The sequence below is a fragment of the Oryx dammah genome, unplaced genomic scaffold (assembly GCF_014754425.2).
Source record: "Oryx dammah isolate SB20612 unplaced genomic scaffold, SCBI_Odam_1.1 HiC_scaffold_22, whole genome shotgun sequence".
In the NCBI taxonomy this organism is placed as follows: Eukaryota; Metazoa; Chordata; class Mammalia; order Artiodactyla; family Bovidae; genus Oryx; species Oryx dammah.
Genome location: NW_024070206.1, coordinates 16126995 through 16154778, shown reverse-complemented (window position 1 = coordinate 16154778; position 27784 = coordinate 16126995). Strand labels below are relative to the sequence as shown.

The 27784-nt window shown below is 41.9% G+C and overlaps 1 protein-coding gene across 2 annotated transcripts in view; it reads right to left on the bottom strand.

Annotated features, from left to right (window-relative positions):
* EPG5 (ectopic P-granules autophagy protein 5 homolog) overlaps positions 1-27386 on the bottom strand; it is a 129632-nt gene extending 102246 nt beyond the window's left edge. For both annotated transcript variants that reach the window (XM_040264562.1, XM_040264563.1), the window contains exons 1-10: positions 27223-27386; positions 15254-16198; positions 14252-14495; positions 13254-13390; positions 12298-12405; positions 11314-11387; positions 9131-9236; positions 6163-6277; positions 5592-5742; positions 3062-3217 (exon numbers count right to left, since the gene is read on the bottom strand). In XM_040264562.1, the coding sequence (XP_040120496.1) occupies positions 3062-3217; positions 5592-5742; positions 6163-6277; positions 9131-9236; positions 11314-11387; positions 12298-12405; positions 13254-13390; positions 14252-14495; positions 15254-16198; positions 27223-27285 (2099 nt within the window). In that variant the 5' untranslated portion in view covers positions 27286-27386. The remainder of the gene's footprint in view (positions 1-3061; positions 3218-5591; positions 5743-6162; positions 6278-9130; positions 9237-11313; positions 11388-12297; positions 12406-13253; positions 13391-14251; positions 14496-15253; positions 16199-27222) is intronic.
* Between the last annotated feature and the right edge of the window lie 398 nt (positions 27387-27784).

Here is a 27784-nt window from a genome sequence, read left to right as displayed (position 1 = left end):
TTTAAAGCACACTACAGCAATTTTTCTAGCATGCTTCAGTCATAAACACCTTGCGCATGTTTAACGGCAAATACAAAGCACCTACTCTGTGCCCAGGACAGTTCTCATCACCACATCATCTGTTTATCAGCACATTCCTCCTCACGAAAACCAAGGCAAGCACTATTACCAATAGAGCCCCAATTTACACATCAGGCTACTAGAACACAAAGGCTAATTAGAGGCAGAGCTGGGTTTTAAACCAAAGATCCTTTTAAGACCCGGGCAACAGAAAGACTGCTGAGATTGGACGTATATGTCTGAGCATCCACCAAGGTACATGTGTGCACACTGAGACCTGTGCGGTTGGCAGAGGCGGGGGGAGGGCCAAAAGCTCTCTCCAACTCCCTACTCAAAACAGAATGAAGTTCAAACTCCTCAGTCCCAAATTCAAAGCCTTCCAAAAATAGCTCAGACCCATCTTCCCAACCAGAGCCCTCTCTGTATTATCATCAGACCATTTTTGGACAAGGGGCTTTCCTGGTGGCTCAGCAGTAAAGAATCTACCTGCAATGCAGAAGACACACAGGAGACCCAGGTTCGATCCCTGGATCGGGAAGATCCCCCTGGAGAAGGAAACAGCAACCCACTCCAGTATTCTTATCTGGAAAATCCCATGGACAGAGGGGCCTGGCGAGCTACAGTCCATGGGGTCACAAGAGAGTCAGCCACAACTTAGCAACTAAACATCAACAAATTCCTGGACAAGCCCAAAGAGAACTCCCAACTACAAAGGGCCATCCCTCCATTTGTGAGGCCTTCCCTAATGCCCTCTCAGCACCACTGTGAAATTCTAACCATACCTGACTATGGCATGATCATAACCACAATCAGTGTTTCTCACACCACTGTGGGCAGAAAAATCACCTGAGACTTTGTGGAAAAGGCAAACTCCCAAGGTCCACCTAAGAGATTCTGTGTCTCCAGGTCACAGCTGGGGCCCAAGAATTTGAACCTTTATTTTACAGTCACCCCAGATGATTCAAGACTCAGCTGGTCCTTAAATTACACAGTGAGAAATATAAATGTGCAATTTAGGTACACATACCAGCATACAGCAATTTGACAGCATAAACCAAGTCTACTTAAAGTAGTATCTCAAAAACAATAAATGCTTATAAATATTTTGTTACATGAATTTTATCTCAAAAAATCTAAAAAAGAAAAATGGGGAGGCACTCAAAACTGTTGCTTTGGGGCAAAACTATAATTTAATCAATTATAAATAATGTTTATTAAGAAAAACAGAAATTAAATAGTGCACGTTTAACCCACGTCTGTGGCCCACCAGGCCACTAGCAGTCCAAACCGTAACTGACCTCGACTCTGAAAAGCAACAGCTAGACTTCTCTGAGTTCAAGTGGATCAGGCTTCTGTCTTATTAAATAATTATCCCAACACCTCACATTGGACTGGATGTTCTTATATAAAGGATCACCCAACAATGAGGCCTTAAAAGTAATGTCATAGACAATAAATATTTCCAGCTACAAAATTCCTATAGAGCAGACATGAAGTAAGTCTGGTTTAGGTTTTTGTAGTCTATCTTTCAGTTTGGGTTTGTCTTTTTTTTTTTAGGTTGAGGGACGCTACGGTCAGAAATTTCCACAGGAGTGTCAAATAAATTTAAATTTCACAGCTTTAAATACCTGATTCTCATATGATGTGTTCTGAAATAAATTATACTCAAGAACAACAGCTCTCAGCATTTTCAAATTTAAAGCAATTACCTGTGTGAATTACATAAGCAATATTACAGGACGGTTCACAGCTCAGTGCTTAAGACCTCATAAGGAACTAGTTTTTCTTCTAGAAAAGCTTTGCCTCTCAGGTAAACAAACACAAGATCAGGTGACAGGAGATCAGACATGGAAGACTTTTCCCAAGCACCAGGAGGCCGACTTCAGTGAGCAGGTGCTATTGCACTAAACCCCTAGCAGGGACCTGGCACACCTCAGGAGACCACCAAGTATGGACAAGAATAATCTAACTAAATTTCTAAGCCCAAGTTCTCTTTATCTTAGACCCACTCCTTCTAAGTGCCTAACGGTAGTTTTAAGACTTAGTCAAAGAATACTAATCTTTCTCTAAGTGAGTGGTTATCCTGTTCTTCATTTGAAACCACACAAAAACAGCCACCACTTACATCTGAAAAGTCTTCTATGGTTTAAAAATATTACTTTCTACATATTATTGCATTTCATCCTCATAATATATCCATGAGGTCAATGGAACAAGTTGTATCATCATCGTCATCTCCACTTAATAAATGCACAAAGTGAGACCACAAATATTAAGTGATTTGCCCAAGGTAACAGTCTTGGCAGATCAGGACTCAAACCCACCACACAACACCCATAAATAAGGGGCAGAGACTATGAGGCCATGGCAAGAGTGTCAACAGCTCAGAACAGCTCAGAAAGGGATCTAGCAGTTCATGAGTGGAGCTGGGGGGTGGGGGAGCGGGGCAGTGTGCTGAAGCAGAACCCACTCCCACACTTTGGCAAAAACTCAGGGAAGACAGTGCAGATGAGTAGTCATGTCCCCACCTCTGCCGAAAAATGTATCCTAAGCTGTAAGCAGCAGCAACAATGGCGAGATGAGAACGCAGTCAAGGTGGTGGAGGAGGACCCCTGATCCAAGACAGTCCTAGACTTTAAATCCCACACAGTCAGACAACTTGAACAACGTACTGAGTGCCTACTCTGCCCCACTGGGGACACTAGAGTTGGGTATGAAATACAATTCATCCCCTGCTCAAAGTTTCCCCAGAAGTTCAGAGTGGCAAAACTGAGGTAGCAGAATCAGGTTATTTTTAAGACTGAAGGAAACCTGAAAGTCAAGATCATTTCAGGCAATACTACAGACAAGGAAACTAAATCCCAAACATCAACCCAAGACAAAAAACAGATGAAATACACTGGTGTTATTAAAAGAGCCCTACTTCAGTCAATGACTTTCACTCCAGTCTTCCTCACTAGCCAAGGAGCTATTTCTCGACAGTTATCATCATGCATCTTACCTTTTGGCTTTCAGGACATGTAGAACAGCTCTCAAAAAGAGCTCATCAAATTCAACCTGTAGTTTCTCTATGGAGTAGGGCTGCAGGGCCAATCCCGAGCCTTGGTTGTGGCTCAGGTACTGGGCCCAGTGGTCACTCACATAACCAAGGGTCATCCTGAGCAGGAAGAAAGACAATGCGGCATTTTGTGTGAACGCACTCAACACCGGCATCTTTACATTTGAAACATTACTTTAGTCAACATGTCTTTGTTGAGTACTATCTTCTAGGTGCTAAAGGGGATGCAATGGAGGGAAAAAACCTCCCCCTCAAGGAGCTGACATTGAGTGGAGGGCACACAGACAATAAACGAAATAAAATGCACAGTCTGTCACATGGTTATAAATGACACTGAGAAAAATCAGTAGGAGCAAAAAATAAAGGTTTTCGGGCATGTTGGTGAGGAGGGGCCTCACTGAAGAGGGACCCATGAGTAAAGACTGGATGTAGTCTCGGGCTATCTAAGGGAAGAGCACCCAGGCTGAAGAAGCAACCAGTGTGAAGGCTCTGAGGTGTGTTCACAGTGTTGGAGGAACAGCAAGGCAGCCAATGTGCTAAAGTAAAGTAAACAGAGAGAATGGCTGGCAAAGAAATCAAAGAGACAAGAAACCAGCCATCCAGAGTCCTGTAGGCCACTGTGCATACTGGCTTTTATTCTGAATGAGACTGGGAGCAGCTGAGTCTGAGCAGAGGAGTGATATGAGCTGACTGATGATTTACAAGAAACACTGGTAGCTGTTGTAAGAATAAGCTGGGGGTGCGGGGGAGGGAGGGCAAAAGCAGGATGACAAGTCAGGTGGCTACTGTGATAATCGGCGAGACATGACTCAAAATGAACTGCGGTGGCAGCAGTGAGCGTGGCGAGCAGAGGCTGGGCTCTGAAAGCAGCATGTTTCGCTAATGCAAAGGATGCGCGCCCTTCACGTTTTAATCTCTGCAACAAGAATGTGCACCAAGACTGCTGACATCATAATCTGGTGGCATTTTCTTCTTTCTTAATGGTACACAAAATGTATCTCAGGTTTGCTGAAAGATGGTGTATTGAAAGAAAAGATGACAGAATCAACCATTAGACTGGATGTGCTGTATAAAAAGAGAAGTCACCGATGACACTAGCGCTTTGGCCAGAAACACGGGCACTTACTGACACTGAGAAGACGGAGAAGGCAGCAGTTTGAGGGGCGGGGACAGTGAGCCCATTTGGGGAATATTCAATTATAATGATCATCAGTCATCCAAGTGCTGCTGAGCTGGCAGCTGGATATATTCAATACAAGCTTAGAAGAAAGGTACGAAATAGAAACAGAACACAGAACTTTAACCATGTTTAGAGGATACTCAAAGACATGGGAATGGATGGAATCCCAAGAAGTAAGTTTGGATAAAGGGGTCCAGGGTTAAGAAGTCTAGGAGGTGAGAATGAAACAACCAAGGAGGCCAAAAGTGAACAGCCAGTGAAAGGAACAGCAGAATATGGTATCTTGGAAGTTAAGCAAAGAAAATGCTTTAAAGAAAACTGACCATCCATGATGAAGGCTGCTGTATGAACTGTGTGAGATAAAGCAAGATGAAGACTCAAAGGTGGCTACTGGATTAGTCAACAGCACAAAGTTCATTAGCAACTTGCATTCTTCAGAGTTGTTTGGGTAGTGTTGGGAGGAAAAGCCTGACTGCGCAGAGTTCAAGAACTCCAGGCATCCTGTATCATTACCTGGCTTTATGAATATGATGGATATATACTTGAAATAATTAAAACTATGCTTTACAAACAAAAGTATGGAAGGAAGGGAAATTTTGTAGTTTTTTGTTAAGTTTTCTTTCAAGGTAAGGGAGGTTGGATGAAATAACTATGTTTTATATACACCATAAAAATCAAAAGATTGATGATACAGAATCCTCTTGGATGTAAGTTAATTCAGTGAAAAGCAGTACATTTCTCAGAATTTACTCTTATTTGATAATTAAAAAAAACCCTTTCTTTCACACAAATGAATGATAATGCTTTCCCAATTCAAATACAGGAGGCACTGATGAAGTCTTTGCAATTTTGTAGTATTTTATAGAAATCACAATAAGAATAAATAAGACAGAAAACAGGGAAATAATAGTGCAAAAGAGCTACTGCCAAATTTTCCACAGCTATATAACAATTTCTAGGCAAAAGTTAGGAAGCAGAAGAGAAGAGAGGAAAGGAGGGAAAAGATCCTGTATTTTCTTCAACTACTCCTCTCTGGCCAAGGTCAACCCAATTGCTTTGAAGGTCCTGACTGCAAGAACAACTGTCTAGCAAACCAGTTAAATTTGAGATAATTAACCAAATATTCTGACTGGAAGTATTTATTTAAAATTCCCATCTAGTAGATGGTGAAGAAAAAAATTCTTACTTTTATGAGAAATAAGACATGAACTGTACCAATAAAATGCCCACCATCACAATTATACATTGTCTGTGACTAACTAGGGCTAATAGATATACCAAGAGCAGTATTACCTGATCATATAACCAATTCGCTTGACAAACTGCCTATAGCGTGCTCTATTGAAGGTCTCTAGCCCCACTGCCAGAAGTTCCACTAAGGAGTTAGCAAAGGCAAAAATTTTCATCATCTCTTGAGGTCTTGTTGTTTCGGGTAAATAATCACCTAAAAGTTCATCAAAGAAAAGGAAAAATAATTGTAATTACAATGGAAAAACACTGGAAGATATGGATGTCAACATATTAAGGAAGAAACAAAGTCAAGATGGAGGATCCTATGCTCTGGCTCCTATACCAATGTGAAATGGGACACTTGAGATTAAGTACAAAACCAAAACCATTTATTAAAGCTGGGAGATGTGCGAGCTAGTCGACCTTTTGTATTTAAGCACCACAGAGGAAACTACAATCACAAGAGAGGGGAAAGAAGCCTCACCACAGAGACACAATCATCTCTGCATAGTACAGCCAGGCATAGGGGAACCCAAAATCAGGAGCCCACCCAAGATGTAAGACCTGATGCTAAGTTCCTGTGTTTGAGCTTGCCACTACCACATTTTCTGTATGACAAAAGAAATCAGTCTACCTTTTGCTTTAAACCCAAGAAGATGTTGAAACAGTTCATGAAATGGGAACTGTGACAGCAGAATAACCAAGTCATCTTCATTAAGGAGAATCCAACTGGTCTCGGGGTCTTCATCCTAAGGAAAAAGACACAGTCTTATCAGCTGATTTGACGAGATGACACCATGGTACAGAGTTAAGGAGCTGCATTATCACAGGTCTCAGTGGCACACAAGCTGTATTCTCATGAGTCCTCATGGACTTCTCCTCCAGGACAGAGATTTACGCTATCAGTTCTACTAAATGACCTGTAAATCCCCTAACACTGCAAGTACAATTTTATGTGTACCAAGTCATATCCATTCTTCAGTGGCTGAAACTGCTCTCATTAGATTTCTATCCCAAAGAAGATGAATTCCTCTAGAATAGGGATCTTACTGTACATCCCAGTGCTTTGACAGTATCAATTAAAGAACCATGCACTCGAGTCCAAGTTATTTTATCTATAAGCTTCTTCTTTCCCCCAAATTAAAGTTTACTGCAACAGTCAACTGACTTATCAAGAAGCAATTAGCATTTGCTTCTGTCATCAATCAGCACCATTGAAAACAGGATAAAAGTAACAGCAGTCATACACAGAGCTCACATACAGGAAATAGTTGGGGGTTTTATTCAACTGTTGTTGTTTAATTGCTAAGTCACGTATGACTCTTTAGAGACCCCTAGGACTGTAGCCTGCCAGTCTCCTCTGTCCATGGGATTTCCCAGGCAAGGGTACTGGAGTGGGTCGCCCTTTCCTTTTCCAGGGAATCTTCCCAACACAGGGATCAAACCCATGTCTCCTGCATTGTAGGTGGATTCTTTACTGAGCCACCAGGGAAGCCATTTTTGTTTGATACACAGCACTGAAGTCTCCTTAGAAACCAAACTGATTTGTGACGTAAGATAAGCTACATTCAAAAGGGAATACTGGGGCTTCCCTGATGGTCCAGTGGTTAAGAATCTGCCTGCCAATGCAGGGGACACGGGTCCAATCTCTGGTCCAGGAAGATTCCATGTGCCACAGGGCAACTAAGCCTCTGCTCCACAGTAGCGAGCCCAAGCTCTAAAGCCTGCTTGCTGCAACTATTGAGCCTATGCGCTACAACTACTGAAGCCCAACTGCCCCAGAGCCTGTGCTCCGCAACCAGAGAAGCCACTGCAAGGAAGGGCCGCCCCCATGTGCGGTAACCGAGAAAGCCTGTGTGTCGCAACGAAGACCCAGGACAGCCAAAAATAAGTAAATAATTTTTAATTAAAAAAAAAAAAAAAGGAATACTGTAAAAAGACCCAGAGATCCTGAAGAATATCACCTCAATTTCAACAAGGGACTAATGCAATTTATTCATAATTTCCTGAAGCCACTCATTTCTACCCTCTTACACATCCTAAACAGTTAGCAAATAAGAGCCTCAGAAATTCCACCCAGAGCAGTCGTTCTCTGCTCTGGCTGTACATCGGAATCACCATGGAGGCTTTAAACATCTGGATAGCTGGGTGTAGACTGGGGCAAGGTTGCCCAGACGGTCCTGATATACAGCCATTGTTAAGAAATCACTGGTGTGGGCGATGCAAGATGCCTTCCACTCTCGGCCTTTTCTGAGCACTGCCAGCACTGACAGCACTGCCAGCTTCCTACCCTAGGTTCCTGAATCCACTCAACATCCAGTGAGAGCTAAGGCACCATTCCTGAGTCTTTAACCACTATCCATCTTTGGGATTAAATGGAGGAAATCAACAAGAAAAAAAGACTCCTCTCTCAGGAGAGGCCAGTCTTAGGCGGCGGCGGGGGGTTGGGGGGTTGAGGCAGGGAGAAGGAACCCTGATCCATCTTTAGAAGACCAATTTGCACCCGAGAAGCTCTTTCCAGAAGGACTATTCGGTCTCTGCATGTCCATCTCATTTACCACCATCTCCCACCTCCCACAAGTCCCAGGAAGAGCACATTGAGTGTGAAGGAGGCTCCTGCTTCTGAATGAACAACTGGGTAAATACACAGACATGATCCCACAGCTGCCACATGTCATTCTAAGGAGTGTCCACTGAAAATTCTCAACTCCTTTTAAAGAGAAGGTGTTTTAGTAAATTTAGTTCCTGGCCAATCCTAGACAAGCACGTCAAATCTGGATTTGGACCATAAAGACACACTAGGGCAGGCAGATAACTAGCTGGAAGGGAAAAACAAAATGCTTACCAATACACTAGCCATGTATAATAGTAGAAAGAAAAATCTGATCTGAGAAACTGGATTTTGATCATTAAATTCCCACTAAAAATAGGAAATTATCTTCTTTCAAATGAGAAGATCTAGGTAAGAAAGTTTATAAGTGTTAAGGCAGAACCTTGGTAAGAAGTGAAAGTGAAAGTTGCTCAGTTGTGTCCAACTCTTTGGGACCCCATGACTACACAGTCCATGGAATTCTCCAGACCAGAATACTGGAGTGGGTAGCCTTTCCCGTCTCCAGGGGATCTTCCCAACCCAGGGAGTGAGCCCAGGTCTCCCACACCGCAGGCGGATTCTTTACCAGCTGAGCCATAAGGGAAGCCCACTTTGGTAAGATCCAGCTCTTTATTAGAAAGGCTCAGAATATCTGAGGGTAAGATCCTAAGTCCAGAAAATGGATGCTACATAAAAGAAAACCCTAAAAGAATGTCTATGTAGTATGTGAACACTTCCAGGTCCAAACTCTGCCAGCTATGCAGCAATGGTCTGGAGAAGGGAGGCAGCAGACACCGGCTCAGCACAAAGGCTCGAGACCTGTGATTTGGGACAAATTCCCTCACCCCCATCCTGCACCTGCATCTCTAATATGGGATGAAAACAGTACTTGCCTCATGGGGCTGTTGGGAGAATTAAATTGGCTAATACAAGAGAGGTGCTTAAAATGATACTTGGCACATGAGAGAGCTCAGAAATGATTCATCAAAACGCTGCAGATATGACGAGTTACCTCTTCTCCCCCCTCGTCTACTAGAGTCCACGACCCGGACGCAGGCCCCGAGGAGGATGGATTCCATTCACTGGGCTTCATGTGGCACAGGAACTCGGCTCGGTTTCTAAAGGACAAAGGAAACTGCTCCAATCACATAAACATAAACACAGAGAGCCCACCACGTGCATTCTGGATTGTCTCCTCACCTTGAAGAAGAGTTGACATTAACACAATCTCCAAGTGGTTTGAATCAGAAAACAAGAAATAATAACTGGCTAAAACTCAAGGAGACCAAAGCTTCACTGTGGGTGATGTAGAGACTATGGCCCTCCTGGGTCAGTAAAGAGAAGCAGCTATGCCAGCACAGCGCCCGCCTCTGGTGGGGCCTCTGCACAACCAGGACTGCGTGGTACCTGAGTTCTAACTGGGGCACAAAGTGTTCAGGAAACATGCGTAACTGAGCAAAGGATAATCTACAGGTAATGCAGAAGCCGGCTGGGGGGGAAGCACATCTAAACACACGTGTACGAACAGTCCCTGCATCCAGGCGGTGAGAGAGAGGCATCTAGGGGAATTCCTGCCGGCCAGGCTTTCACATGGCGCTGGCTGGACCTAACAAGTCGGTGTAACCACACAAGTTCCTTCTCTGAAACCACCACGCGGTTCTCAGCTCTCTTGTTCCCTCCTCTCTGGCCTGATCCTGAAAATTCACCCATTCTGTGCTTCCACCAGGAGCTCTCCTCCGTGACTTCCAGCTTCCAACCTGAAGGGCTCCAGCCGTAGAGCTCCACGCATCCACTGGTACCTGTCACTCAGATTTGTCCTCCGGTAAACCCCGACGACCTCAGATCTTCCTCCTTCCCTGGCAGCTCCGCCTTTTCTTCTCAGTCTCTGAGGGCTGCCAACAGCCTCTCAGTCAGTCAGAATCACAGTCTACAGAGGCAGGTCTGAGCCACCCCTTCCCTACATTCTCCTTATTTAATCAGCTTCTTATTTCTTTCCTGGGAAGATGACCTTCCAGTTTCCCACCTTCTCCTTCCCACTGCTATCACCTCAATTCAGGTTCAGGGAAGACAGGCTTTCCTGGATCAAGAGCCCGTGGGAGTAACACAGTTCCAGGTCACCGGGACATAGCCTGCCTTCTCCCCACGTAAGGATGTGCCCTCTAGATGCTGGACTGGGCTCCAGAGCCAGGAGCGCCAGACCTCTGCAACCATGACTCAGTGAAGCAGAAGTGCATCTTCTACCTCCAGTCCACCCTAATCTTCCCTAAACACAACTTTTACCCATGTTCAAAAACCCTCAATTGCTACAAAAGCCAGACCATCTCAAAACTCTCTCAATTTCTAGGTCTTCTATAATCCAACTCCCCCCTAGCTGTTCATCTTTATTATCATCTCCCACACCCCTTCACTGCAGTCCAGCTGGCCTCCGACGTGCCCCCTGCACAGCTACACTTCCCTGCACGCTGGGCCACTGCTCCCTTCTCCCCCCACAGTGAGTGCCCTCCCTACTCCTCTTCCCGCTGAAATCAGTTCCAGTCTTCAAATCCAGCTCATTCACCTGGAACCCTCTGACTACTCCACTCTACTCTTTACTCATTTCTACTGCATCAATTGTGTGTGTGCAGCTGAGTCGCATCCGACTCTTTGTGACCCCGTGGACTGTAGCCCACCAGGCTCCTCTGTCTATAGGATCCTCCAGGCAAGAATACCAGAGTGGGTTGCCATCTCCTTCTCCAGGGGATCTTCCCAAGCCAGGGATCAAACTTGTGTCTCTTGCATCCCCTGCACTGGCAGGTGAGTTCTTTACCACTGGCACCACCTGGGAAGCATCGATCATAGTTCCATACAATTTGGCACTTGAATCTCTTTGACTGTGCTTTTTTACCTCTGCCACTAAATCTCTCCTTCAAAGGAAAGAAACTTTTTCTCCCCACAGCACCACAACGACATATATGGCCGGAATGGCAGATGCATTAAAAGGAGGCACCCAAAACAGTTAATCAATTAAAAAAAAAAAAAAAGCAGTTAAGAGGGTCACTTTGGGACGAAGGATATTAAACCCTAAGAAAAGATGAATTATTAAATTCTGGAATGCTGACTCTTCCCTTAGCAATTGCATGGATCTGGGCAGTTTAGGAAGCCAATTGTTTGACAGAACATTTTAATTTCTACTTTATGAAGCTCTTCCACACTTACTTAACAGGAGACATCAGCAGGGCAAGGGACTGCATAAAATGAAAGATTCCTGATGGGTTATTCAACACTTTGATCTGAAATCAGAAAACAAAAAGGCATACTGCAGAAAACCAACAACCCAAGTAGCCATAGTCTTAATTCACCAGCATTCTGACAAGGGAGCTGTTAAGAAAACAGAGGTGAAACTGGCTCTTCATCCCAAAGAATGAGAACACCTCAGGGGTTACCTGGCAGTAATGACTAGGCTCTATGCACTCAGAGAACAGGGGCAGTTCAGTCATTTACATCAATTACCTGAAATAATATGAGATGGAGAATTATACTGCTATTTTACTCCAAAGATGAGATTTTTAAAACTTCCTTCCACCTAAAATAATTTAAATTTCTTGCCACCAGAAATACTAGAGAAAAGATAAAATGGGGAGGGAACCTGGCACACGTTCGGCTCCTACCCACCTGTCAGAAGGGGCTGCGATGAGTAACAACACAACCCTAAGGCAAGCAGCAGAGAGGAGAAACCATGAACCGTGCAATCGATGCCTAAAGAGATCCTGTAGGCGTGAGGTCTCCGCTAGTACTAAAGAACTCTGAGATGCTGATGGTTCCCTTTTTATCTGCACCAACTATAGTGTAGGATGGATTAATTTAGGAATATTGAATTTACTGAATATTCAATGTTGAATATTATAGGAAAAAGTCCTAGTAAGCCTTCCTGCACAGAAATTTTACGGGATTAAACACTACTGAAACTACCATGCCACACTACAACTAAACTTCCCCATCTTTACCTTAACTTCATCAATTTTCAGTGGCCCAAGAAGTCTCAGCATAATAACTCCTATACAGGCTGGATATATCCTAATAATTTTATTTTAAATATCAATATATTTTAAGTAGGCTGATTTCTGAAAGCAACTTCCTCAGGAACAATGTTTAACAAAATCTCCCCCATTCTCCTCAAAATTAGAAAGTCATTCATCATACCTGGATGAAAGGAACAGCCCATTTACTAACACCAGCTGGGCATCGAAGAATATGGTTTAGAAGGAAGAGGTGATCTCCAGGACAGCCCACTCTTTGTAACACTGATACCTAAACAACAAAGGACGTACAGTTTTACTGTTTATTAAGACAACTATATCTAGGGGCCTAGTGCAATCATTTATCTAGTATTTAAATACATGTGATCTTTCAAAAGAGTAACCAGACATAAGATATACCATTGACTGGTTGAGTTTCTACACAGAGGTACACAGAGGACTAAGAATCTATGAGCACTATGATAAAAATATCATAAGCAGTTTCTCTGCAAACCTAATTTTTAGTATCTAGCAAATTACAAAACACTAATGTTCCTGGCCATATATGAATAGATGTAAGTCAAGTAGTTTAATCTAGTTCCAGTCTGTAAGTTTCTCAAATCCAAGTATGCTTAGAACCTAAGTCCACATCTAAGAACTCTAACATGAACCTAAAAGAAACACCCAAGGGAGCCACACTGAGAAACATAATCAAGAAACAACTCCTCATCCCATAAGGCACCTAGTATCTTTCCTAAATTTCCCAAAACCTGATTCTTTTCCCTTAAAAAAAAAAGTTAAGTATAACATTAGCATATGATTAAACAAAAGTGATATGAACAACAAACCTATATTCTGAATACACTTAAATTTATCATACTTCCCACATTTCCATTTTCTCCAAAACTGAAGACCAGAGATCACGGAACATCAAGTTTATCAGAGAGAAAAGCACTATGTACTTAATAAGGCACTAGATAAGGATAATTTATTTCTGTGTGTCACGAGCAAAAAAAATGTCACTAACACATTAAACGAATTAGCTGAATAAGCTGTTGAAGAAAAAACTCTGAGGATATAAGAGATAATTCTTAAATTATCAGGGAAATAATAGAAAGACTACCATGCCTATTTCCTCACCAATTTCTGCAGCCAGAGAAGGACATCCTCATGGAACTGAGTATCTTCATTAACTCTCCTGGTGAACGTGAACAAGACACTAATGCACTCCTTCAGCTGACACAGGTCAGAGGGGACGCTCTCCACCTTTTTAGAAGCTGTGAGTTAAAAAGAGGATTAAATGAGTCCCTTATAAATGGTATCAGGGAGAACTTTTAGTGTCTCTTCTTAAAAAAAAACAACAATGACAATAAACTATTCAAAATATTTAATTCACATGAACATCCAAGGAGGAAAGCTACATCAAAATATGAATTTCCACTATAGAAACAGAAAAAAAAAGTATTTAACTTTGTGAAGTAGTTCAGAGCAAGAAAAAATTAACTTCATCAAAATTATTTTTTATTTAAACATCAGCAGATCTCTGCCATCCCAGCTCTTTGATTAGTTATGAAAACCACAAAGGGAAGGATTTCTTATCTAAATGAGTCAAATATCTCTCCAAGAAATAAAAATTGCATAATTAACACTTTACACATTACATAGTAAAGGCTAATCTCTTAAAATCCAAAATAAGATTAAAAATACAAAACATTATAAACGTTCTGATGAAAATTAAACAATCCAACAAAATGGACAAGCAAAACTAAAGTGCAATAGACAGAGAATGAAAAAGGGTTCTAGGTTTTAGAATCAGAAACTGTATTTGGACTTGAATTGGTAACAAGCACATACATTAGGACAGTAAGAGACATTAATGATAAAAAGCAAACTTATGGCTTCCTAGAGAAGCGGAGAGAGACAGTCCCCAGGGAAGGGAGACCTGGCACTGCTTTCAAGAAATGGTATTAAGGTAGGTGTCCTAACTTGTGCTGGGAGACGCCAAGTAAGACACAAGCACAAATGGTGGTCCCTTATAAACATCAATCAGCACACACTCAATTCGACCAGACTGTATCCCTCAATTCTTTTTTCATTTTAGACCACAAGAAAGAGTGAGGCTTTCATTACTTACACACCTTGGCCTTCCTGATGAATTGCTAAAGATCTCAGAACAGCCGAACTACTGAGCAATGAGTAGATGTAAGACTCCACTTGCAACCGTGAGAGCACAGAAGTGTAAGAATGCAGAGCCAGGGTCTGGTGGAGGTGCTCGGATTTGGCATCAAACAGTTTTTTTAGCTCAGCCAGTGCATTTTCATTCATCTCCACTCTCTGGTAGCGATGATGGCCTGAAACTTTCACTTGATCTGCACAGATACCCTAGCAGTGGACAAAAGGGTAAGATGTAAGATATGAAGCCAGTTACCTTCTTTCTTGATGTAACCAGGCAATCGGTATATGATACACAGGCTTCAGTACATCTTCAAAGAGCTTAAAAATCACAGTGAGGGAACAATACTACCACATAGAAAACTATAAAACTAATACATAACCAGGTGGCAAGGAGTATGACACCAATCACAAAGGCATCACAAGTTCAGAGAAGAGAAACGCTAAGATGAAGTAGGTAGGGGAAAGATGCAAGAAACGAGAAGGGCTTGTCTCTAGGACCTTCACAATCGACAATCTTACCTTCTACTTTATAAACAGTGAGGTCGAGGTGATGTCCCCTCAACTTCAAGAGACCTCAAAACATCTCTGAACGTTCCCTCATCATTCTTTGTGATTCTGCGCAAAAGAAAGAAACCTCTCTCCTTTCCAATGTTAACCCTACAGCTGTGTTCTTTGTTTTAAACCCCTTTCTCAGTATTTTCAAGTCTCCTCTCCATGGGCTCCTTCCAACCTACAAAGAGATACACAGGTCCCCTAAGGAATGAAGATTAGGGATGGGGGAAATCGCACGTTTCTCCCTGTTATCTCCTCCAGCTTCCCTTCACCACCAAATTTGTCAAGAGTGAGTACAAGGTCAGTGTGAGTAAAAGGAGCAGATTCCAGACCTTGATCACATCACAGGAAAAGGAGTCCCACTGCAAATACCCCGGGTTCCTGCCAACTTTACAGAACACCAGTCAACACACCTGGACAGACAACTGCTCCTCCTTGAAGTGCCACAGTCGACTTTTAGCATTTTGGCAATCAGACGTCAGAGCAAGGAGCTCAGCTTCAGCCAGCAGCAGCTGTTTCCTACAGCGTGAGTAGTTCAAAAGTAACTCATAAAATTCATGCCTGTCCTGATGAGCCATGCTGTCAAATTCTTCTAAATATGACTCGACATTTTCCAGCCATGAACCAGGCTCAAAGATCTTTAGCTGTTCTTTAGTAAATGGCACTACTTCAGGTTGAGATGGGAGCTCCGGGTAGAGTCGCTCATTACGAAGCAAGGATTTCACTGCCACCAAAGCTGGTACATCCCCAGCAATTTCAGTTGGCAACTGGGGATACAGTTTTTTCACTCTAGGTGGCTGAAAAATGTCTTTGGCTTCACAAGAACTCTGCAAGCCAACATTCTGTAGCACCTCTGAAGAAAGACCCAAGGCTTCTTTGTCTTCTTTCCTATTCTGAGTTTCTCTGACCTGCAAATTTTCCACTTCCTGCTGAATATAAGAAACGTTAGATTGCTGTATGCTTTCTGAAGTTCTACATTGTACCAACGTATCTTTCTCCATTTCAGTAAAGTTCTCGGGGGTTTCTACTGTGGTTCGAACACTGCCTTCAGGACCAACCTTCAGCTCAACTGCATCATCCCCAACACAGACTCTGATCTCCTGGCCCTCCTTTAGACTCTCTGTATTACATGTCAGAGACTCTTCGTTGCTTAGAGTTAAGGAGGTGAGTGGTACATCAAACATTTCACTCTCATTTTTTCCACTAGCTTCATTCTGGAGCTGGGAATCAGTTAACTCCTTCAGGGTATCTCCTTTGAATTCACAAGCTGGAGTAAGGATTTCCAGTTCTCTGGAGGTTTGTGGAAGGGAGACTTCATCAGACTCTTCCCTCTGAAGGGTTTCATATTTCTTCTTTTCCTAAAAATAACATGAACAACGTGAAATAATTTGTAATACAGCAATAACATGCTTTCAACATGAGGAATTTTTTAATTGTATTAAAAAATCTAAACTCACTTCCTAAGCAATGTGCTTCATATTTTGTATTATTCAATTTTGAGAATGTTAAATTTGGGAGATTCACTAGTCTAATCCCAACAGAGGAAGACATGAAATAAGCAACAAACTATGAATTAAGATTGGAGGAAATTAGGCTGTTCTCCATTCGGCTAGTGGTTAAATAAAAGACAACAGTCTCCAAGTATCTTAGGTTTCAGTAGGTTGTCATCTTAACAAACATATTTATTCAAAATTTAGGCAGAAAATGTCAGGGCAACTTGAGCAATGAAATAAATAGCTATAATACTGGATTATAACCCTCGGAATAAAATATATATTCATGAGCTTATACATACTTATATTATGTTTTTCTTAATGGAAAAGTGGTAGCATTCTTCCTCACAGAAGAATTCCAATTAATAAATGTAGACAGAATGAGAAAAACAGAAAATCACAATTAAAACACCATGATAATAACTCCCACAGGCAAGAGGCAAGATCTGCTAATGAATGAGAGTAAACATTTAAGCAGAAACAGAATACAGTCTCAAATAGCCCCTAAATATTTAGTCACTACAAGGGGAAAAATAGTAAGTTTCAGTGGAGAATCCAGGCAGACCACACTTTAACCAAGTGATCAGGGTTATTATAATGAGTAATACCTTCCCGTATTATGGTCCGAGAAGGCTGATCGCCTCTTCTGTACCCTTTCTAATAACGTATAACCTCAATCTAAGCATGAAAAACCGTCAGACAAAAACCCCAGTTAAGGGAACGTCTACAAAATAACTTAAGTGTTACGATCATCAAAGACAAGACAAGACTAAAGAACTATCAAAAGACTGGAGAAAACTGTGGAGACATAATAACTGAATGCAAAGGAGGATCCTGGACTGGATACTGGAACAGAAAAAGGACGTTAGCAAGAAAACTGTTGAAATCCAAAAAAGCTCTATATTTTAGTTAACAGCATTGTACCAACATTAATTTCTTGGCTGCAATAAATGTCCTGGAGCACAGAATTTACAGTTACATAAGATAAAAGATGATTCTGGATGAAAGTTCAGTATGGAACTCTCTGTATTATATTTGTAACTTTTCATTAAATCCAAATTAACTTGAAAAAAAAAACCCAAATCAAAAAATCTTAACCATTTAAAAAATAAGATAAAATAAATTATGAGTTTTTTTCAAACTGAAGTATCTCTGGTATTAACATACAAACTAGATACATAGGAAACAAGGCTGGATAAAAAAAGAAGAAATATGGAGAAATTTATTATTTATTTAAATAAAAGTGTTACATTCAAAGAAACTAAAAAAGAAATGAATCACTCAAATATTTCCCTTTCACTATGAAATTTTAAGAAAGGCAAAATGATACTTACACAGCAATAACTGATTATGGATTATGCTATCCTGCAAATGTCCAGCAAAAAAAAAAAAAAAAAAAGCTGACAATAACCAAAAAAGTAAAACAGTCACACGCACCTAATATGAAGAAGAAAAGACGAGTGTTTGTGAAATGCAATATGAGCTCAGCTCGGTGGTAACGAACTACTAAACATTTACAAATAGTGGTGATCCAAGAAGCAACGTGTCCCTCCACAGTGGCTCTAATCCACACTGTGAACCGCAGGTATCAGGTTCAGAAAACAGCCACACAATGCAATCAAAGCACTTTGTCAAAATGCCTAAAATCATGAATGGCAGGAAAGCATCATGTGATTATAAGAAAATGAAAAAGTGGATCCAATTACACTGCAATGATGTTTAGCACACTAGCTATAAAAAATAGGTCTGTCAGATTGAGAAGGCAGAAAGAGAAGACTAGGAGGGGGGCCAGTGGTTACCACAGTAGAGAAGTACTGGTGTACTCATCAGGATAGAGGCCATGCTTTAGAGAGTTGAACAATAATGAAATGGAATGAAGAAAACAATTTAATTTATAACAAAGAACAAAATACTTAGAGGTAAGTTTACAAAAGAAGTGTAAAATTTATCTTCTGAAAATTACAGAAATTTGAAAGGAATTAAAGACTTAATAAGGGGAAACATTCCATATTCATGGATCAGATCACAATACTGTTAATATGGCAATACTCCTAAAATTGATATACAAATTCAACACAACCTCTATCAAAATCCCAGCTGCCATTTTTGCAGAGAATGACAAGATGATCCTTAACCTTTTAAGGAAATACAAAGAACCCAGAATGGACAAAACAATCTTGAAAAAGAATGAAGTTGGAAATCTCATACTTCACAATTTCAAAATCTACAGTAATAAAGACAGTGTGGTTCTAACACATGGATAGACAAATAGATCAATGAATTAGAACTGAAAATCCAGAAATAAACTCTTATTGATACATTTAAAGTCAACTGATTTTCAATGAGGATGCCAAGAAAAGACAGCCTTCAACAAATGGTGCTAACAACCAGATATCCAAAGAATAAAATTAGACCTTTACTTTATATCATATACAAAAATTGTCAACAAGGATCACAGACCTAATATAAGAGCTAAAACTTTTCAACTTTTCAAAAAAAAAAAAAAATAGGAGTAAACCTTAATGACCCTGGATTATACAAAGCCTTGTTAGACACGACACCAAAAGCACACAACAAAAGAAAAAAGCAGATAAATTGGACCTCAGAAAAATTTTTTAAGTTTGAAAATATGAAGACAATGAAAAGACAACTCCGCAGAATGTAAGAAAATGTCTTCAAATCCATTATCTTATCAGGGGCTTATATCCAGAATTTTTGAAAAGTAAACATGTGTTACTCAATAATAAAAAGATGAACAACCCAATTTAAAAAGAAGCAAAGGAGCTAAACAGACATTTCTCCAAAGATAATACAAATAGCACATAAAAACATGCGCAACACTAGTCATCATTAGAGACATGCAATCAAAATCACGATGAGGTAATACATCACACCCACTAAGATGACTAAAGTCAGATAATAATAAATGTTGAGAAGGATGTAGAAAAATTAGTACCGTCACATACTGCTGGCAGGATGGTAACACAATGCTTCCTCTACAGAAAAGAGAGTGGCATTCCTGACCGTGGTGATGGTGACTATCCCCCAAACCATTGAATGATACACTTTAAGTAAGTACAGTGTGTGAATTATATCTCAACCAAGCTGCCAGATGAAAAGAAGAAAGATTTTAAAAACTTAAAAGAATTGAGAAGTAAGTGAAAAGTAAGGAATTCGAGGCTGAAATGTGGAATAGAGGGAGAAAATTTTAGTTCTCTTTGCTTAAACTGTTAGAGACCTTTGTGGGTGTTACATGCTAACTGGAAAGAGAATAGGAAGCTGGAAGTAGGCCCAGATGGGCCATGTGGTCAGGGGCACAGCAAAGACAAACTTCCCTCAACCCACGGGCCACCTCAGGCTTCCTCTCCAGCCTGTCCTTCAGGTAGTTTTTAACTTCCCTTTGTCCCTTGCTGCCCACCTCGGACCCCACCAAACCACTTCCTCTTTTTCTATTCTACCACTGCCCTTGCAATTTCAAATTCCTCCCCTCAGCTAAACAAAATGAAGTCTCCAGTTGCTACTAACAAACCTGAAAGTTCATTTCCACCAGATCTACCGTCACAGGAATAATCAAAACCAGAAGTACAACAGATACTGTGGTTAGATCCTCAAAGAATTTTTTTTTAAACCTCTGAACCCTCCCAGGGAGGAACACATGCCTTTGGGCTTTATTTCTCTTGGGAGGATAACTCAGTGCTTCTCTGTTTAATTCTCCACCTGTGTTCTTACAGAAGTTAGGTCCAAGAAGGAATTACCCTGGAGTTGCTCCAGGGAAGGAGGTAGGGGAAAGGAAAGAGAAAAAGCTGGTCATTTGATTCAAAGAATCAAATTGGACATATCAGAGAAGGCAGGAGGGAGGGAAGGATGAACAACTGTGAGAGGCAGAACTGTTTGAGAGGGTGGAAAAGGTCCGCCCCTGCCCCTCACAGACCCCTGGATAAGACCGGACCTCTGGGTGCGTACACTGTGATCATCACCAACGCCAGGGCCTCTAAGCAGTGGTGAGCTCCCGATGGCTCAGTTCACTTCTCCAAAGCACAGAACAGGGGAGCAGGTCCTGAAAGGTCCCAAGCCTTCAGCCACTGCCCCACCATCAATTCACCCAAACACCATTATAAGATTAAAAACAACACCTTAAAACAACCAACCACAAAACAATCATGGCTCTCCAGTTAATTAAAGACTGCCTCTTAACTCTGGTGCTCAGGGCCTTTGATGATCCTTTCTCAAGACAAAACTGTCAATGACCACATCAAGACTTCCGCCACACGTTTTACTCTGAACTCTGCAGTAGGTACCTACCATCCAGTCCTGGTCACAAGCCACCACATATGGTTATTTATCTTTACAGTGTGTACCCCAAGCAGACCACAAGTATCTTCAGAGCAGGGACTATATCTTAACCTTTTTGGATCTGATCTGCCTCTGATTTTTGACACTTTGTTCAATATATATTGAAACAAAAACGATAACTCATAATTCACAAGAATTTATTGAGTACCAACCGCATGCTGAGCTCCTAAGTACCAGACTCCTAAAATGAAAAAATTATCCAACAAATATTTACAGTTACCATGTGCTCTAGCACATTCAGAAGTTTATATTTATATGCCTCTCAGAAAGCAAAGGAATTAGCCAGTGAATCCAGAGGAAACTGAAATTTTATGCCAAAACCTGAACATATTCTTACACTTAAAACACAACATTTCATCTAAAAATAAAAAAGAAAGCCAACAATTACTTTGCCTACTTGAGTTAACCAGAACATGTTGCATATATAACAATCATACAGATCATAAAATAAAATTCAAACAGAACTCCACATGTTATCAACTTATCCGTAAAAAATTCTAGCTTAATTTTATTTTAACCAAAAGACATGTTTCTTACAACTGAAAATGGCCTAGAGATTAGAAAGAATCTATATTTCTTTATTTTGATCTCTAAGTTAGATACAGGTAGAGAATCAATTTTAAAATAACTCCACAGGAGAAATCAAGAAGTTATATAGAAATGGAAGAGTTGTTACTAAACACAGAAAAAATATATATACTTAACCATGTGTGTGGATGGGTGCATGCATAGTTATGTCCAACTCTTTGTGATACCATGGACTGCAGCCCACCAGGCTCCTCTGTCCACAGAATTTTCCAGGCAAGAATACTGGAGTGGGGTACCATCTCCTATTCCAATAGTTAACCATACATTGTAGTAAATATGTCTTGGAGTGTTGGCATACGTGTAGGGGGAAAATCCTAAAGAACATAACAAACTGCTACAAACAGTTATCTCCAAGAGACAGAATTTGGGGCATTTCATTTCTGTGTTGTACATTTCTCTCTGTGTGTGTATACACTCACAGATACATACTTTTTTTTAAGCAATGAGCACTTCTGTAATCAGGAAAAAAAGTGATTTTTAAGTTCTGGAAAATAAATGGGAAATTTCCATACATCTCTTGCAGTTCTTCCGCTTTAAACTGTACTAAGTTGAAAAAAAGGGGAAAAAAAAAAAAAAAACCTCTTTCTATCCTTCAAACTATTGATGAGCTACTTCATAAATGATAAAGGTTCAATTTTACACATTACACAGAAAACTTCTGTGGAATCACTTTAAGTGCAGGCACAGTTTATCATGAATGTCTATATTCACAGCACTTAGCACAATGCCTGGCACAAAAGAGATAAAAGGGCTTGGACACAAGGGTCCAACTATAAGATCAAGAGCCCTCAGGGTAATTTTACCCGCTCTCCTTGGGATGTACAAGAATGCTTCACAAATAAAAAGGAGAAAGATGGGGGTTACACATTTTGCTATGAATACAACATCTCCTCTCAGCTGCCGTTTCTTTCATGTTGCTCTTAACGATCTTACTTCACGTATCCACAGCACTTTCCATGCTTGATCTCTTCCTCCTCCTCTCATACACATGATTCTCTCAGCTCCTAGAATCCCACACTCAGTTAAGGGCACTGGGAACACACACTACCTCCCATCACACTCCTTTGTTGGTTTCTCCACCTCTCCCCAAGCTCTTAAAATTGGAGTGCCCTTGAATCTCTTCTTGTCATCTTTTTACACTACACTCACTCCTAAGGTAACTTAACGCAGACTCTAGTTTTCAATAGCTTGTAAAAGAGAGCTCCAGCCTGGAGCGCTCTCCCATACTCTAGATTCACATACCCAACCCAACTGGAGGTCTAATAGACACTTACTTCAAAATTAGCATGTCCAAAACTGAATTCCTCATCTGCACCCAACAGCTGTTCTACTCACTGCCTCCTCCATTTCAGAGTCATCCTTGACTGTTTCCACATTCCACATCCACACCACCAACAAATCTTCTTAGCTAGATATTCAGAAATCCCCAGATTTCAAACCTTTCTCATCACTTACACTTTAAAACTCCGGACCATCACCTCCTGCCTGGATCACACCAAAAATCCCTTAGATGGTCTCTCTACTCCTCCTCTTGCTCCCTTACAGACTGTTCTCATTGAAGCAAGCACAGTGACCCTTTAAAATGACTTCAGTTATATCACTCCGCTTGAAATCCTGTGGGGGGGGCGGGGGAGGAGAGCAGGTGTGGGTGTATTAGTCACTCAGTCGTGTCTGACTCTTTGCGACCCCACCAACTGCAGCCCGCCGGGCTTCTCTGTCCATGGGATTCTCCAGGCAAGAACACTGGAGTGGCTTGCCATTCCCTGAATCCCTGGGGTGACTGCATATTTCACTCAAAGCACAAGTGAAAGGCCATACAAGTGTAGGCCATTTTTACAATGGCCTACAAGCCCCTACTTGACCTAGCTCTGTGTCACCTTTCTGACTTCATCCCAACTACTCTCCCCTCACTCACTCTGCCTCTCACTTACCCTAACCAAACTGCCTCCTTGCAGTCCCCAAGTCAGCACGGACATGCCACTGCCTTAAGGCATTTGCCCCAACTGTTCCCAAGATCCACATGGCTAACTTCCTCATCTCTTTCCTGTCCTTACTTAAATTTCATCTTCAACAAGGACTACCTTGACAGCCTATTAAAAATCACAACCCATCCTAATCTCTCATCAGTACTCAACTCCTTACCCAGTTCATTTATCTTTTTCTGTAGCCCTCGTTATCTTCTAATATATGATTTACTTATTTATTTACAGAGTTTTCTGTTTTGTCTTCTGCTTCTAGAACACAAACTATGTTAAGGCCAGGTTCTTCTTTCTCCCCCGTTTACATCTCAGGCTTCTCTGTTGGCTCACATGGTTAAGAATCTGTCTGCAGTGCAGGAGCCCCAGGTTCAATCCATGAGTCAGGCAGATCCCCTTGAGAAGGGAATGGCTACCCACTCCAGTATTCTTGCCTGGAGAATTCCATGGAAAGAGGAGGAGCCTGGCGGGCTACAGTCCATGGGGTCGCCAAGAGTCAGACACAACTGAGCGACTATCACTTTCACTTACACTCCAAGTGCTTAGAAGAATTTCTGGGACATAGTGGGTGATCAGTAAGTAGTTTATTCAGCAAAAACAAAATATGCATCTTAGGAGGCACAAAAAGAGCTCAACAATATAGAGCACCCCCCAATTTCACTTCTACAATCACTCATGGGAAGGAGGGACTAAGAGGGAGAAATCATCTCGGCCAAGGAGTAAGTGAGGATGGGAACTGCAAAGGCCTCTGTTTCTAGTATCAGTTTTCTGGGACACATCTCAGTCGGTCCTTAGCAATTACAATATGCTGTTACTATTAATGAGTCGCTAGCATTCAGAATTTAATACTAACTTTAAAAATACTTTCCATGACTATAAAATACAGTTTCTGCAGAGGAAGTTCAATCTAAAAATCTATTGTTCTCGACTTCCCTGGTGGTCCAGGGATTAAGAAACCACCCGCCAATGCAGGGGACATGGGCTGGATGCCTGGTTCTCCAGGAAGATCCCACATGCTGCAGAGCAACTAAGCCTCAGCACCCCACTACTGAAGCCCGTGTACCCAGAGCCCATGCTCCACAAGAGAAGTCACTGCAGTCAACAAACAGCCCCCGCTTGCTGCAACTAGAGAAAGCTGGAGCACAGAAACAAAGGCCCAGTGCAACCATAAATAATAAATAAAGGAAATCGACTGTTCTCAACCTACCAAGATCAATGAAGTCGAGGGGAAACCTGTCAGCACTATCTCTTGTGTACCAAGTGACAAGCACCAGATAACCGCAAACAAACAAAGTGAGGTCACCTTCCAGATGATTAACATTAAAAAATACAGGTCAGCTGCTGGGTCAGAAGGCACTCAAACTATCTAAAGGCAAAAGCAGATGACACTACTCACTTCCTGAACCACCCTCTTAGAACTACTTTATATGGTTCCATAAACAGTCACCAAAGTATACCACAGTGGCAAAGGACTTCATTAATGTTGGGCTTCAGGATCATAGCCAAACCATAACCAGCACTAAGAAATAAATCTGTGTACTCTAAAAGAAGAATTCATTCTCTAGACTGACAAGTATGAGGGCCTTGCTGGTATCGTGGACTTTTTCCCATTTGTTTTCTCACACTACCTAGAGGAAATTTCCCAGAGTAAGCTCTTCCGAGCCACAAAGCTTGGAAACAATATTCTTCAATACTAGTATTTTTTCCTTCATTCAACAACCATTATCAAATGCCTACAAGGGCTGTGAAAGGTACTGGGGAAAAGACAGGTCCCTCCCTCATTGAGTTCACAATCTAAGGAAGAAGAGAGATGTTAACAAAGTAACTACAAGTGAGACAAGTGACAAAGAGAGGGGCAAAGCACTACTGGGGTGGGGGGATTATGTGGATAAAGAGGGAAGTACTATTTAAGCAGAGACCTCATGAATGAGCAGGTGAAGAGGGACTGGAAGAAGTATCAGGGCATGGGAAATAGTATGAGCAAAGGCCCTAAAGCAGGAAAAATGAAAGTCACTCAGTCGGGTCCTACTCTTTGAGACCCCCATGGACTATACGGTCCATGGGGTCCTCTAGGCCAGGACACTGGAGTGAGTGGCCTAGGGGATCTTCCCAACCCAGGGATCAAACCCAGGTCTCCCACATTGCAGGCGGATTCTTTACCAGCTGAGCCACAAGGGAAGCCCAACTTCTATAGGGAAGTTGCCCACAATATGCCAATATAAAACGAGCAAACGACTTTTCATAATGGATTTAAAAGTTTGGTTTTTAATTTTTATTTTAGAAACCCTGTTCTAAATAAAAGAACTTGACAGGGAATTCTCTTAATAATTATTTTTTAAGTATTTATAACATCGTATCTAAAGATACATATGGGCTTCCCTGATGATTCAGACAGTAAAGAACCCACCTGCAATGTGGGAGACCTGGGTTCGATCCCTGGGTTGGGAAGATCCCCAGGAGAAGGGAATGGCTACCCACTCCAGTATCCTGCCTGGAGAATTCCATGGAGAGATCCATGGACAGAGGAGCCTGGCAGACTACAAGTCCATGGGGTCACAAAGAGTCAGACACAACTGAGCAACTTTCACAGGTACATATAGATATGTAGAACAATTACTAAGCTCCTGGATTGAGAATTAAGATTTCTGGTTTTAACTTGAGTTATCTTACTAACTGTATGACTTATGGCTTATCACTTAAGTTATCTAGGCTTTAGTTTCACCATTCATTCTGAAAAAAACTAACGATAGATTGAGAATTAAGATTCAGCTCCTTGTAGATTGATGTTTACTGTATTCTGGGTTCAGAGACTATGCTGAACGCCTGACGAATGGCCTTTTACTTCCTCGTCCATTTAGATAGCTCAATACAATGCAAAATTATTTCTCTTAAAAATTTTTCTGGAATTAGGTAGCAAAATGGCTTTCTCCCCAAAGAATAACTTCTCACAGAGCTGAGAACACTGGTGTGCATAAAATCATTTATACCTTATTAAATATGGTATCTCCGAACACCAGTCTCCTGTTACAATCTTGTTCTCATAAGAAATTCCTATTTTGGTATTATTTTTAAGTCACACCTGCACTTGTAGACATCACCTACTTGTAGAAAAGGCAATATCCTGTCGTTTTAATACTATTCTCATTATTTCCTTAATATAAATTCAGTTTCAGGTAAGCCAAAATTATCTATGTCCAGCTATTCTCGCACAGCATTTATTCTGTTCACTGTAAAACAAACGTCATTTCAGAAAACATATGGGAACTAAATGAAAACCCAGACTGCACCTAAAAACAAGAAAGATCAACTTTAAAACCACATTAATACCACCCGTTAGTATAATCCAGGAAACCCCGAAAATTCAAACCCGTCCCTGCTGTGGGAATCCCTCTCTGATTTCACTTCTGGTCATTTACGCCCCATCACAAACAGCCAGGATAATACGAAATAAACAACAGCAGCGCCACTGTCATCTTGCATTTTTAAACTGAAAAGCCACATCACTGAAGTCTACTTTCTGTCTCCCACCGTAAAGATCTACCGGAGGATACATTCGTGGAAGAGCGGTCCCTTTTCCCTTAATGCGGAGAGAGGCTCAAAATGTTCACAAGTTAAAAAGGTGAAAGTCAGTCAAAGCTGAGCCTGGGAAGACAAAATTTGCTTCCCAACCGAAATCCAGACCTAGGTGCGGGAAGTCAAGAACGCAGCAGAAAACCAAGCGCCTAGAGCGATCACAGGAGGAAAAAGAGAAAACAGGCTCCTGACAAAGTCGGCCAGGAGGACGTGAAGAAGGAACAGAGGAACAGGTCTGGTGTCGATGGGCAGAGGGATCAAATATGGGAAGGTGGGAGCAGGGGCTGAGAGGGGTTCAGGGGACGGGCAGAGCGGGCTGGAGAGGCCGAAGAAAGGAAAAAGGAAACAGCACGCAACTCCCAGGGGCTGGGCAGAGTGGGATGGGCGAGTTCCCCTCACCTTGGTTTTAGTCCGGCTGCCCTTGGCCTTGGCCCGGCGTGGGGGCCTCACTGCCTCTGCCATAGACCCTGCAATGGCTCAGTCGCCGCTTGTTTTTGTCAAAACCCTGCGCGTTCCACAACCTGCCGACTTCCGGCCTTCGACTGTCACATGATCGAATCTCCACCACTCCCGGAGAGGGGCGGCAACTCGGAGCTTCTACAGGCCGCAACTTAGGACAAACCACTTCGGGAGGCCTTTTCTCAGGAGGACTGTAGCCACGCCCCTTTTCATTCAGGCCCCACCCCCTAACCCGCGGGCAGGCTCCGCCCCACTTGCCTCAGCGTTGGGATTGTCTTGGATGACCGGCTTACTCTCCCGAGTAAAGTCGCGTTCTTATCGCCGGCACCTCCACTAAGCTGCACTGGGTCTGGATCCCCAGAGTGCTTGCACACCTCACCCAAGCTGGCTTAAAGGAGCCTAGGGAGAGTGCTTGTTAGCCTTCTTTTGACCTTTAGATAACTAGGACCAGTCAGCCTAAATCTATGCTTTGTGCTCAAGAACCTTGATGCCTTTCCAGGTG